Source organism: Cucurbita pepo, chromosome LG15 (assembly GCF_002806865.2).
Source record: "Cucurbita pepo subsp. pepo cultivar mu-cu-16 chromosome LG15, ASM280686v2, whole genome shotgun sequence".
In the NCBI taxonomy this organism is placed as follows: domain Eukaryota; kingdom Viridiplantae; phylum Streptophyta; class Magnoliopsida; order Cucurbitales; family Cucurbitaceae; genus Cucurbita; species Cucurbita pepo.
Genome location: NC_036652.1, coordinates 4,200,352 through 4,214,597, shown reverse-complemented (window position 1 = coordinate 4,214,597; position 14,246 = coordinate 4,200,352). Strand labels below are relative to the sequence as shown.

At 36.0% G+C, this 14,246-nt stretch overlaps 1 protein-coding gene and 1 long non-coding RNA gene across 2 annotated transcripts; both read left to right on the top strand.

Annotated features, from left to right (window-relative positions):
- The first annotated feature begins 446 nt into the window (after window positions 1-446).
- On the top strand, window positions 447-1,788 carry LOC111811521 (WD repeat-containing protein RUP2-like). Its single transcript, XM_023698412.1, has one exon. The coding sequence runs from the start codon at window positions 643-645 to the stop codon at window positions 1,711-1,713; it is 1,071 nt and encodes a 356-aa protein (XP_023554180.1). The 5' UTR covers window positions 447-642; the 3' UTR covers window positions 1,714-1,788.
- An 11,956-nt stretch (window positions 1,789-13,744) lies between these two features.
- LOC111811537 lies at window positions 13,745-14,154 on the top strand. Its single transcript, XR_002817557.1, has 2 exons — window positions 13,745-13,788; window positions 13,882-14,154. It is a non-coding gene; the product is annotated as an uncharacterized LOC111811537 (long non-coding RNA).
- Window positions 14,155-14,246: the final 92 nt, after the last annotated feature.

Sequence of the window (14,246 nt, the reverse complement as noted above, 5' to 3'; positions counted from 1 at the left end):
AATTTTTATTTTTAATAAAAAGTAAAATGTTGGTTAGAAACCATATATTTATTTATTCTCAAAATTTAATTAAGATTTCTAACTTTTAATTTTAAAAAATGGGTGAATTATTAAATAATAAAAAAATTATAAATTTAAATAAAAATTGTTGAGGATTATTAAGAGTGAGTGACAGGTTGGTTAATTGAATGGAAGATCGTAAATTTATAAGTAACAAATAGTATCTCCATTAACACGAGGTATTTTGGAAAGTGGAGAGCAAAGTGAGGATCAAAATAGGGATGAAAATAGGGTGGGTAAAAATGTATTTTTTAAAAAACTTAATAATAAATTGAGATTGATATAAAATTGAGAAGATATTGGTGGATGGTGGATATTAAAAATGTGTCAGATTTTGATTCCTTGAATGAGCAAAAACAGTTAAAAACATAGTCCTCAGAGTAGAGAATAAATAAAAGTAGCGGTGCAATTGAAGCCAAAAGAAATGAAAGATGACGACGCCATTTATCCACATCACTAATTCTTCAAATTAAATTAGATTGAAAAAAAAGAGGTGGTTTAATGGCGGCCGTAGATTTCTTCCACTTCCCAAACCCCCAAAATCCTCTCCCAATTTCCTTTTCCTTTCTCCACACCTTATGAATGGGAAATGAATCCCCGCCGCTCCGTCGCGAATGGACCTTCTCCCTCGCCTCCGTCGTCTCCTCCTCCTCCCTCATTGGCCCCGTTTCCGACACTCTCGGCGTCGTCGAATTCGACCCTTCTGATTCCCTCATCGCCACTGCCGGAATCGCTAGAAAAATCCGTGGCTACTCTCTTTCTAATCTCTTGCCCAATGACGGTACTGTTGCTATGTTGGACCATACTCGTGCTTCTGAATTTTGTATCTGTACTCCGGCCAAGCTCAGTAGTCTCCGGTGGAAGCCTGGTGCCGGCGGACGGATCTTGGCCTCCGGTGACTATGATGGGGTTGTCATGGAGTATGATCTTGAAAAGAAAGTCCCGGTTTTTGAACGGGATGAACACGGCGGACGGCGCGTGTGGAGTTTGGATTACTCTACGGTGGAACCAATGGTGGGCGCGTCGGGGTCGGATGATGGTACGGTGCAAGTGTGGGACACGCGCTGTGACGGTGTGGATTGTGTGGCGGTGGTGCAGCCGAGTATGGTACGGAGTCCGGTTTGTTGCGTGGAGTTTAATCCCTACGGCGGCGCGTTGGTGGTAGTCGGGTGTGCAGACAGGAAAGCGTATGGGTACGACCGGCGGAAAATGACGGAGGCGGTTATGGTGTTTGAGGGGCACGCGAAAACGGTGACGTATGTGAAGTTCCTGGACGGGGGGACCATAGTGTCTGCGAGTACGGATGGGAGTTTGAAGATGTGGAAGGCGGAGGAGGGGGGAGATGGGGGTGGAGGTGCACGTGTGGTGCGCACGTACGAGGGGCACGTGAATGGGAGGAGCTTCGTCGGGTTATCGGTGTGGAGGAATGGGGGTTTAATCGGGTGCGGGTCGGAGGATAAGAGGGTGTTTGTGTATGATAAGAGGTGGGGGGAGGCGGTGTGGGTGGAGGAGTTTGATCGGGTCGGGTCGGGTTATGGGTTGGTGAGTAGTGTGTGTTGGAGGCAAGTGGGGGAGGATGAATGTACGTTGGTGGCTGGCGGGTCGGACGGTGTTTTGAAAGTTTTTGTGGGAGAGAAGACGAGGTCGTTTTGATTCATTATATCTCACACATTCAAATCTAACCCCACCACACATTACTTACCACTGGTTAGGACTTTTCTTTTTTTTTTATTATTTTTTATTAGAATAATATTTGGGTGACAATTGATTCATATTTTTTATACAATAAAACTATGTCTTTCTGTCTTCTTGCTTTTGATCGATTGATTTATTCATATGATAATTATTTAATTATTTTTATTTTGATAATAAAACTTAGTGTGCGTCTCAATTACTATATATATATATATATATATAATATTTTAAGATTCTATTCATGCAAAATTTCTAAGGTTAGCATGAAACCTAATCTATGGACTGTCGTAAAATTAAGAGAATTGAACTTGAGATTGATGTCACGAGTTTATATAGGTTGACTTTGATACAAAAGACAAAATCGACTTTTATTAAGGACAAATTGGTGACACTAATCTAAGCTAATTAAGTGGTCTTACTATCGGCATGATTATATTTGATGTTGATACGTGCCCCGTGATAAAATCGACTTTTATTAAGGATAAATTATTGACACCAATCTAAGCTAATTAAGTAGTCTTACTATCGGCATGATTATATTTGATGTTGACATGTGCTCCGTGATTCTACACGTGCCATATATATTGATGTGTGAATAGTTTATGAATCGATATGAATATGATTTGATATGTGAATTGTATGATAATACTTACGGTACGATATGTCCAATAATATGTTTGAGATAGGATACGATTATTTTACCCAAAGTTCAAAAGTACAGGATTAGGACATAAAAATAACCACTAAAAGACTATAGGATAAAACATAGCCTCATATAAACTACCATAGTTGAGTACCCCTGAGAAAACTATAGCATTCTTCTCCTCGATTAGCGCCTCATGAATGTTTTAGAATCAGGTACTCTAGTGTGTACCCGACCACAGTCATGTAATAGTTACTAATCATGTCATGCTCTTTGATAAGTAAAATGGACCCTCATAGATATCGAAAAAGGTTCAAATTATTAAAATAAATATTATAAAAAAAACATACATCCATTATAAAATATCTATTTAATAACCCGAAATATTTGTTAAAATTTCCCTGGCTAGAAGCAATACAAACGCATATAGACGGCATGCTTATCGCTTCTAGCAAACTATATTCATCACATGAAACATATCGGTAACTTTTGATTCAAATCTCCTATGTTAGAAAGATTTTATGGGTAAGTGAGCCAACAATTAAACTGGAACAAGAGAATGAGTGAAGTTGATTGAGGTGTATATTCCCTTAATCATTGCATGGTTGAAGACATGTTCAACTTGGCTGGTTAAATTTGGATTAATTTTACAACAATAAGGGAGAAGGTGTTCAAACGGATAAACTATGCAACTTTGATTTTATTGAGTCATTTGATGGTTGCAATGGCAGAGTGAATTCAANAAAAAAAAAAAAAAAAAAAAAAAAAAAAAAAAAAAAAAAAAAAAGTTATTAGACCAATACAAAGAATAAAAAATCATTTAGTTAACCTACTAAAGACTAAATAGACATACTTCCCTCTTTAACCCAAGTAAGAAAACTGGAACAAGAACAAAAATAAAAATGAGAACTAAAACTAAAGCTAGAACTGAACTCCAAAACTTCCGTTACCAATAGCGATACGACCGAGAGAGGGGAGGAGGGAACAAGGAAGTAAGTCCCACAACAAAAACCAAAAATAGATTGAGGGAAAGATTCTAACACTGTCAGAGACAAATTCATGATTTACTAAAAAAGATTCTAATTAGTTATAAGATTAGTATATACTAACCTTTGAGTTGAGTCTAATATTGAAATTCTTCTAGAGCCTGATAAACCTGTATCGCTCTCATTCTCTTATTCTTACTTTTTTTTTACTTAATTCTTAAATTTTTTTCTTATTTTTTCTAGAAATAACTTCAAGAAATAACTTCACTCCATTTGTGGGTGTCAAAACAAGTTAAAAGATAGATTATCTATTCTCTTAAAAAAAAAATCTGGAACAGAGCATGCCTATTTATATATATTCCGTAGATATTTAGTAAAGATTTTACATATATATGAGAAAGATTTAGTAGAGATATAATGGGTAGATTATATAATTTATATTTAGTAAATTAAAACCCTATATATATATATATATAGCCCATTATGCAGTGATTACAATAGGTATTTTTCTTCATTCTCTATATTCTCTCATCGTGTATATACTTGAAGTCATCAATACAACCTTTAGCCAATAATTCTCCTTGAATTTTCTCTCTCCTGTTCTTTGTGTTCATCTTGTGGGTTATTGAGCGGTCCTAACAACTCGTATTAGAGCTAGGCGAAATTCACCACAATCTGAAGATGGAAAGTTCAAAAATTAAAATTGAAAAGTTATCAGGGTTTGATTTTAGTTTCTAGAAGATGTAAATTGAAAATTGTTTGTACCTTTAAGATCTTCATGAATCCCTGTTGGGAACGAAGCCGGATACCATGACCACAGAGCAGTGAAAGCTCAAGGATCGTCAGGCCTTAGGGTTGATCTGATTGATGTTGTCCAAAAATGTGACGTTCAACATCATCAAGGAGAAAACAATGTCAGATCTGTTAAAGGCGCTGTCAAATATGAACGAGAAACTATCGGCTACGAACAAGGTGTATTTGATGCGAAGACTGTTCAATCTACAAATGTCTGATTACAAGTCAACTGAGTTCGGCGGAAATTAATTTCGAAAATGAAATTAAGGCATTGATTTGATGTCATCTTTACTCAAGTAGTGAGATATTGTTGTTGCCACAATCAGTAGTTCATGAGGATCTGATAAACTGAAGTTCAATGAAATTTGAGATGTAGTTCTTAGCAAAAGTATTCACAAACGGGAAATCGAAGATTCATCAGGCAATGTTGATCGAAGGGCCAAGACAATGGGCGATCAAATCAAGGAACCGAGGAAAATCTCCAAAACAAACCAAACGTAAAATGTTGGAGTTGTGGAGAAAAATGTCACTCTCGAACAGATTATACAAGATAAAAAAGAAAGCAGAATCACAAATTAGTGGATGACGATTATTCTATACATTCAGCAAAAAACATTGGGGATGCTCTAATCCTCAGCGTGGACAATTCGATTGAATCTTAGATTTTGGATTTGGGTGCATCTTTTTATTCGTCACTAAATAAAGAGTTGTTTCAGAATTTCAGGTATGAAAATTTCGAGAAGGCGTATCTTGCTAACAACAAAGCTTTGGAGATTGAAGAAAAATGGGATGTTTGCATAAAAACTCCGTGGACATTAAAGGATGTCATACATTTCTAGTCTCAAGAACAACTTGATCTCTATTGGTCAGTTGGATAGCAAAGATTATGCAACAGTGTTTGGAAAGAGTTCGTGGAAGATTGTGAAGGGTGCTATGGTGGTAGCATGTAGCACAAAATCTGGAACTTTATACACTATTGGAGGGTGTATGAATATAGCTACTGTTGTTGAGAGTGCTCCAAATTCAAGTATATGGCACAAATTCGAAGAACTTATGAATGTGCGCTTTGTAATCTTTTTCAAGACTTGGACATGTGAGCGTTAAAAGGAATGAAGATGCTGGCTGCGAAAGAAGTTTTGGAAGGTCTGGCATAAACGGGTGAATAGGGTTTTAACTATACAAATGCTTAAGAGTGATTAATTTTTCTAATTATGAAATTTTTGGAAGTAGGTAAAATATTATATTTAATACATTTAAATAGTTGAAGAAATAACTATAAACAAATTATGAAAAACATAGAACATTATTTTTTGTGCAGGCTCATGTTTTATACATGATTCTCTTTTTGCCATTGAATCCACTTACAAGGAGAACCGATTAATCTTAATCCCTTTCAACCTTACTGAGATTTTCACTATGACTTCTTTACTCTAGTGGCAACTCGAGAATGGTGTTTAAATATGCTCTTGGGACGACAATATATAGTGTAAAAAAATTCAACCCTTACTAATTAATTTTAATCCCTTTCAACCCATACTGACTTACTGATTAATCTTCTCGTCATCCTCGTCAACTGGCTTGATCCAAACTCTCCTTCGCCGCATCGTCCAAGAAAAAGAGGCATGTAACTCATGCCTCCTTGAAGGACACTGAATTGCAGGTTCTCATCAATGCTTTGGAAAAGGAATTTTGAAAGAGAGAAAAAAATAAAATAGATCAAATCTGCAAATGGTTTATTATTGTTTTGTTAAATAGTTACATAATTCCAATATTTATACGCTTATACACTAACCAGAATAGTAAATTATGTAAATCCTACGCCACCGTGGAAAAATTCAAATCTACTAACAACTTGGTCAAATTTTTAAACAGTTTGAATCATATATCAACACTCCCCTTCATTCAAGGCTTCAGATGTCAAGTAATGGTCTTAAGTAGCAGAACTTTTCTTTTGACAATGCCTTAGTAAGTATGTTTGTTTTAATCGGTATAATGTCTTTCTCAGTTTGTATGCCTTTGTTTCTTGGTCTTTCTTTATGAATATCTGTGGGTGTGTTACATAGACCTCTTCTTGTAAATCTTCAACAAATTGATAAACAAACCACTAGAACATTTCGTTGGGTAAGTCAACCATATCCCATGTTCCATTTTTCTCAATGGACTACATCTCTTCTACCATGACTTTCTTTCGCTCCTCTTTTTCAGTTGCTTCTTCATAACTCATAGGGTCTGAAACAGTAAGAGCAAATTGACATGATGCATATATGTCAGCTAAAGATTTATACTTCCTTGGAGGTGTCTCATCTGAAAATTCTTCAAGAGAAGAGTTGCTGTTTAGTGATGCTGAAGATGATGAATTTGAAAATTTTTGTGTTGCAATGGAGGCACAAGGAGATACATTGGAGTTGACCTTTGTCTCTTTATGTAGAGAAACTTCAACGGTAATCTCTTGCTCCTCCTATTCTTTACACCGATCTCAACTCACATTTTCATCAAATATTACATCCCTCCTAACTGAAATCTTTTCACTAAAGGGTTTATAATTTATATGCCTTTGATTGAGTAGAATAGTCAATGAAGATGCATTTTTCAAATACGACCAAGAGTTGAGAGATGCTGACCAAATACGACCATGAGTTGAGCAAGCCTTTGAAGGAAGCAATGCTTTTCTTCTCAAGAATTGAGTCTCACCTCAAAACCCCAACAGTTTCTTCCAACTGTCACTCTCTTTCTTGCTATCATTAATCTAAATATGTCATATTTATAATATTATATTGTAGTTACTAGTATGTTGAAGACGGCTGGTTTCCCTCTTGCAATACAAAAGATTTAACATCACGTGCTTTTATGCAATATTGTTTGGGCAAAGATAGCATTGGTGTTGTTTATGCTTTTATGAACGAGACAAGCCAGAAGGAACTTCTTTGGCAGGTTCTATTTCACTGTAGATGGTATAAGTCTTGTAAGTATGCTCACGTGGGAAGGTTTTTCTTTTGAAACTTTTATGCCTATGTATTATGCTATTTCATTTTGACTCTTTCAAAATTGTGATAACTTTATTTAAAATTTTAAACGCATCATCACCTATTGTAGTTGAGGTAGGTAGACAAGAGCTTGGAGAAATGTATTGTGCCATATTATTTGTCAAAATAAGAATCTTGTTTATTGATGTAACCTATAACCTGGAGTACAATTGTAAGTATAAGTGCACTATCTCTCATTGAAGTGAGTTTTTGGTAACCTTTAACGACATAATCAGATGTGTCTAGGGTTTCTCAAAGGCTCGATGAGCCAAGCCAAGCATGTATTGTAGGTGAAGGCTTGCTTTGTTTGTGTGCGAGTAAAACTACAAGACCTTTGATTTTCTCCCTGCATGGGCATGGTAGGATCCAAGCTTTTCAAGTGATTTGAGTTCTCTTTTTTACTTTGGGTTGGAAATGACAATGGCTAGTTACATACTTATGAGTTCTCTAATCCCGTGTTTAATGATTTGGAAGTTCTACCTCTACTCGAGAATACTTCACAAGTATGGCATTACATTCGTGTGTGAAACTGGAGTTCTACTCTTTGTAATCAAGATAACCTAAACAAGAGTTGGTTCTTACTAACGCCCATTTGGACTTTCTCCATCCAGACGGCAAAGGCATGGCCATAGCTTGGCCTATTTTTTCTTGTTCTTCTCAAGCCTGAGATTTACTGGACTACCTTGAAAGTTCCACGTCCTCCACCTTGTGAGCATGCATGCCTTGACCAAAGGAGAGGTTAGAACACGGTTTTATGGTTCTGATAGCCACGTGCTGCTTTTGGACTTGTTCCTCTCTACCAAGGTCCAAAGCAATTTGTTATCTATTAGGTCATCCATCAATAGGAATATCCACCCCATATCTCATTTGTGGCGTAAAGCGCACATCATGCTTTCGGAAGTCCATAACTGACACTTAGCTCGTGAAGACTCCAACCAAACTTGAAGCCATGACCTCCATAGCTTCACTCTTAATGTTGGTGGATCTTATTTTTCGACTTCCAACTAAACCAAACTCACTTGTGAAAATAGATTGCTTGAGGGGTGCTTAATTCCTACAGCAACCACCCTTGCTTGTAAGAACAATATTGTTTGGGTCTACTATGTAGTTTGCTCCAAGGCATACTCTATATTGTCTAGGCCTATTACGTGCTCTCCATGGAGACATGCTTGACCTCTAGAATTATGGTCACAGAAGGCTGGGTCCTTGGTAATTCACCTCGTACTAGGCTTTAGAAAGTCTCATGTACATCTTTGGACGTCTCGCGCTCTGCAGCATCACCTCTCTGTCTTCCTAAGGCTAGTAACCTATAACATGACCTCTCTCGGCCTCCTCACAATAACTCGAATATAGCATCGACGTATAGAGTGAACATTCATTATTTATCGCCCTAAGGCATAATTATAGCTACCACGTAGCCGAAGACAAACATCAAGTTCACATGCCTTACATCATATCAAAACCTACTAAAAAGGGTTAGACTGCATACCTGGTCGCGACGAGGCATGTCGTTAAGCTCAGTCACAGAGGTGTACGACTCTCTATCCTAGAAAAAAGTCTACAAAATCTAAAACCTGACTACTCTGATACCAATCTGTCATGACCCGATTTTCAAGGCTTCGAAAATCGAATTGAGACTAAAAAAACAAATAAATAAAAGCGAAAACAAATAAAATTAAAAAGAAGATAAAATGGAAGATTGAAATCCGATAAAATTTAAAGTAAGAAAAAGGAGTCAACGACACCAAAGTTAAATACAAAATTAAAGTCAAATATTACAAACGGAAAATAAAATTATGAAAGAAAATACAAAAGACTCCAAATGTGAAAACAGATTGACGATTCGGAACATCACCTCTCTGTGATAGTGTAGCTTTCGAACCCCTCCCCACCTAGACTGATACCTAAAAAAAAAAAAAAAAAAAGGAAAACGAGGTGAGTATAAAAATATACTCAGTAAGCAACCTACTTGTAGGCTCTTAATCGCATCCAAGTCTTAGGAGAGAACCACCAACTATGCTCTAGATCCTAGAGTCTCAGAACTCTTAGTACACAACTCGAGGTAGAAGGACTTAACCTTTGAAGCGGCATGCAATGTTTGAGGACCGCATGGTCAACGTCCTTCCATAGGACGGACTCATCATGCAGGCAATGAGGTGCTCCCTCATAAATACATGTACCCCTCATACAACCCAGCTCAAATTAGTCACCGCATGGTCAACATCCTTCCATAGGACGGACTCATCATGCAGGCGACCTTGACCCACCCCACGTGATCAACATCTTACCATAAGACGGATCTCTATGCAGAGTAGTCGATCTACCACTGAGTAACACCTCCCTAACTGGTGTCTCACCTAGCTCAACAGTACCACACCGAAGTAGGAAGGGAAGAGTAACACCTCCATAACTAGCGTCTCGCCTAGCTACAGTACCACAGTGGAGTAGGAAGGAAAGTAGAGTATATTCGAACGATTTACCAGCTATTGTCGGCTAAAAGGTCATCTCTCTACACCTCGGGGTCCTAACGTGGTTCTCTATGCCTCAAGGGTAGTTAAGACTATTGAATTAGGGGTCTGGCTTCAAATTTCACTCATTCAAGATTTCTAAGTCTATAACAGATTAGGGTTGAAGGGTCCCTCCCTTTATGCGTCCCTTACGACACCACTGACCATAACATCAAGAGGGTCCCCTATCTAAACCCTTCTCAATCCCTGCAAGAGTACAACCGAGGCATAACACAACACTACAGCTTATCATTCATATCATATGTTCACACAATCATTCAATAGGAGTTTATGTATGATTAACAATGCATACAGTCATACAAGCTCAATGGGACGATAACATCCATCAACACCCGGAGCACAGATACACAGATTCCCCCGTCTGCCAACATAGTATGAACAAATAAAAGCAGTAGTAAAATAGTCCAACAAGCATACAAACATCGAGTATGAAATCTCACTAAGACAGTAAGTCTATCAGATATATATATTTAATTTCATATCTACAGAAGATCATTAGATCTAACCACCTAAGGATAATTTGCTCTAGCATGCATACAAAACCAAATGTATTCTACAAGTATTACTTCCTAAATTCTGTGTGGTTACTTAGTAAAGAATAAATGAGTCTTACTGTATATTAGGACCAAATTAAGCATGAAAATGGATCTAAGCCTATAAATTGGAATATTTATATGATTTAGCTCAACGACATGTTTTAGGGCTTTCCGTCATTAGAATTTGATTTTGAATAATCTGTTGACAATATTGGGACTCTCGCATGATATTTATGACTTCTTTATCATGATTATTCATGATGATGATTTATTGCCTCCAAGTGCTCCTAGAAACATGCTAGGAGATTGGAAAACTTGATTATTCCCTAATATATGATTGGAATCATGTAATGTGTCCCCAAGTATATGCATGATGAAGTAGTGAGCCTTAGCTTTTTTATGTGTCCTCAAGTATTGCATGATGAATTAGTGGGCCTTAGCTTTTCTATGAGTCATCGAGTATTGCATGACGAATTAGTGAGCCTTAGCTTTTCTTTTACATTTTATTGATCGTAGAGTCATGATTAGGGTATGTTATGATTCTATGGATTGCCTACTATTACATAGAGATGATTAGGGCGCAACTTCTAATCATAAACTTGTCTCATTGGTAAGGGTAAACCTAGTATAAGGACTACAACGTCACTGTCACAGCCCAGTTTTCTAGGTTTTGAATCTCATACTAAAATGAAAAGTCAAAAGCAATTAAAATAAAAACAATAAAATATAAAATATGATAAAATTTTGCTAAATTTAAAATTAAACAACACCACTTGAAATCAGTACAAGTCGATGTTGTTCGAGTTACAAATGGAGAATGAGTTCGAGATACAATTTCAAATAAAAAATAAAATGCCCTAATACATAGACTAAATTGATGCCTTAAGACGACCAATTTTGTGACTATGCAGCTCCCCAATGCTATCCCACCTTAATCGATAGTCAGCAAACACCTAAAAAAAGAGATGTAGAATGGGGCGAAAATAAAAATCCTTAGTAAGCAACCTAGTTGTTGGCTCTCATCACAATGTCTTAACATCATTTGTGGAAGGTTAACTAGTAAACGCTGACAAAGAGATACAGTCACTCTGAGTATGGGGGTACTCTCAAGACGAGTTTACCTTACAAAGGCCATGTTCAAGAGATCCTTAGCCATTTCCACAAGATAAAGGCATCTAATCACAACAACACGCTACACTTTCCACCCTAGGTCTAGCTCGACGATATTGCTCCTGTACTCCTACCACTTCACATATCACTACTAGCCAAAGGGTGTACCGGAGGAGATGAGAGGTGGAGCCTCCGGTGACACTGTTCACACTACTACTAGGCCTTTTAAGCTTTCTCTGTTGTCTTTGTCATAGAAGTTTACTAGATTCTTAGGGGAGTCTAGACGGTTTAATTCTCATCTCACATTTTCAAGACACTCGAAACTAACTCATTAGGGATAATCTAATTTCGGGAAGCATTAAGGTTTAGACCTCTGATCCTCACTCATGATCTTATGGTGCTCAATCTATTGGAAATGTATAGGCCTAGGTCAACATGAATCCGCTCTAGCTCTAGTGCCTCAATCTTAACTTAATTCACTCACGCATGGTTTGTTAGGAAGATAAAACTATCAATCAACTAAAACACATAATTCATATTCTAATCATTCATACAAGTTTAACGTGGAGATAACTTCTATCAATCATCCAAAACACAGATCACAATACTCATCCTCATTTTTAGCACAGTGGAAAGCATTAAAACTAAGATGCATTTTGAATCCTCATTCTAGGGTCATTTTTATAATTTTTCATAACATACTTTGTACACTTGGATGGTTATAATGGATGGTGACCAACGTGTGCCGGTCACGTGTGAGTGCACACACACTTCAACAGAATAAGTTGTGCTCTTGGAGCGACACGTGGGGCTTTCGATTGGCACATTCAACCCCGATATCTCACATTTTACCCTTGACTGCATATGAATTTCCCTTCGATTTTTCATACATTGACCAGTATCCCCGTTAGGCACGATGCATTCCACGCTCCTTGCTAAACATGTGTCCTAGTCGTTGCCTGATGCATTCGCCCGTCCTACTTGATGCATGTCGCCTGCTTAATCAAGTTCATGCGTTACTTTTTTCAAAAATTATTTTTATCCTATTTTCTTCTCATTTTTATATCTTGTTATTATGTAACTTGACTCAATTAGGTTCATCATTAAAGTAGAATAGTTTTGTACCAACATTCCAACAAATTTATTTTCATCATATTTCATTAAGTATACAGATAAATAAATGCTTCTAAATTTGACTAAAAATGCGTCTAAATTTGGCTATACTCCCGGGTTGACTTTGACTTTTGACTATTTTTTCTATTTTCCCACTATTTTCTTTTAAAATATCTACTGTTAGCCTGTTTTATAACTAAAAAAATTGTATAGCACCTTTTTACCCTAGAGTTTACCTAGCTCTCGTAATTTGAAGCCTTGAAAAGTGAGTTTATAGATCTATGAGGTCGTGCCTTACATGAATATGTTATTTAAGGAGTCTCATGATTATGATTATATGTATAAGATTCAAAATTTGATTAGTTATGAATTGTTGAGAATTATTGGGAGTGAGTCTAATAATCATGGGTTTATAAATAAGGAATAAATTTCTATGGGTATGACTTCTCTTCGTGGAAGCCCAAAGTAGAGTCATGAGAGCTTATGCTCAAAGTGGACAATATCATACCATCGTGGAGAGTTCTGATTAGAGGTTATTTTCAAAATGGACAATAGCATACGATTGTGGAGAGTTTTGATTACTAACAGAATAGTGATAGTACCTCTTGTGTTCGGTTTTGGGGGCAATAACTAAGAAATGCTACTTTTTAGCAAAGGATAGTAAGGCATATATATGGAATTATATGACTTCCACAAAATATTATAAAAATAATTCTCCATTTATCTTTATTACACCAAAAGAGAAAAATTAAAATTAAAGTCATTAACTTAAAATATTCTCTTGGTAGCTTTTCTAATACAATTTTTTTTACTATAGGGACTAAATTAATACAACGTTCAAACTATAGAAAATATTTATATTGTTATGTTTTAAAGTTTATGTACTAAATTCTTACCAAACAAATAGTATACGGATTAAATTGCAACAAATTAGAGTTTAAAAACTTCACCACAAGTATAATAATTTAGTTATTATAAAGGTAAATTTGTAACCATTTACTTAGAGGTTTTGAAATAATGAATTGAAGAAAAATTCAAATGATAGAAATATTAAAATGAATGGAACTAAGATTAGATTAAATTTACACGTTGTTAGATGCCAAAAGTAAGAACTAAGATAATATAAACAAATATATATTCTATTTTATTTGTTACAACCTTTTACCTTTTTAATGGAAGAATATATACCCGAGATGTTCAATTTCATGATTATCTAATAACCTAAGTGGTTATAAATAGAGCTACACAACCAACAACGAAGTAAACATACAGATATCAACTTTAAAATGGCGTATGTACGTAAGTATATCTTTTGGTAATATTTTCTTATGTTCTTACTTTGTTAATATACTTTTAGTCTTTACCTAATGCATTCTTTTTTGTATGATTCAGTAAAATCATGGCCAGAACTAAATCTCATGCAAGCTAGCACTGTAGAAAATATTATAAAGAGGCAACATCCTGAGTTTCAGATAGTGATATTGTTAGCAGGAAGTCCAGTGACCAAAGATCTTAAACATGGACGAGTTCGACTGTTTATAAATATAGCCGGTTTTGTGGTTCAAATTCCTCACGAGGGCTAAAATGTCTTAAATATATATGTTTGAGATAATGCATAAATAAAGAATAATATTTCCGCTACTAAACATATTTGTAGCTTGAGCACGAGATGGTTTATTTAGTTTCTAAATTAATATTGATTTTGAGACAATAAAATATACGAACATAAATTAATAATATATTCTATTTATAATAAT

Excerpts from the sequence above, each read along its gene's own strand:
- LOC111811521 (XM_023698412.1), top strand. The coding sequence starts at position 643 with ATGGGAAATGAATCCCCGCCGCTCCGTCGCGAATGGACCTTCTCCCTC.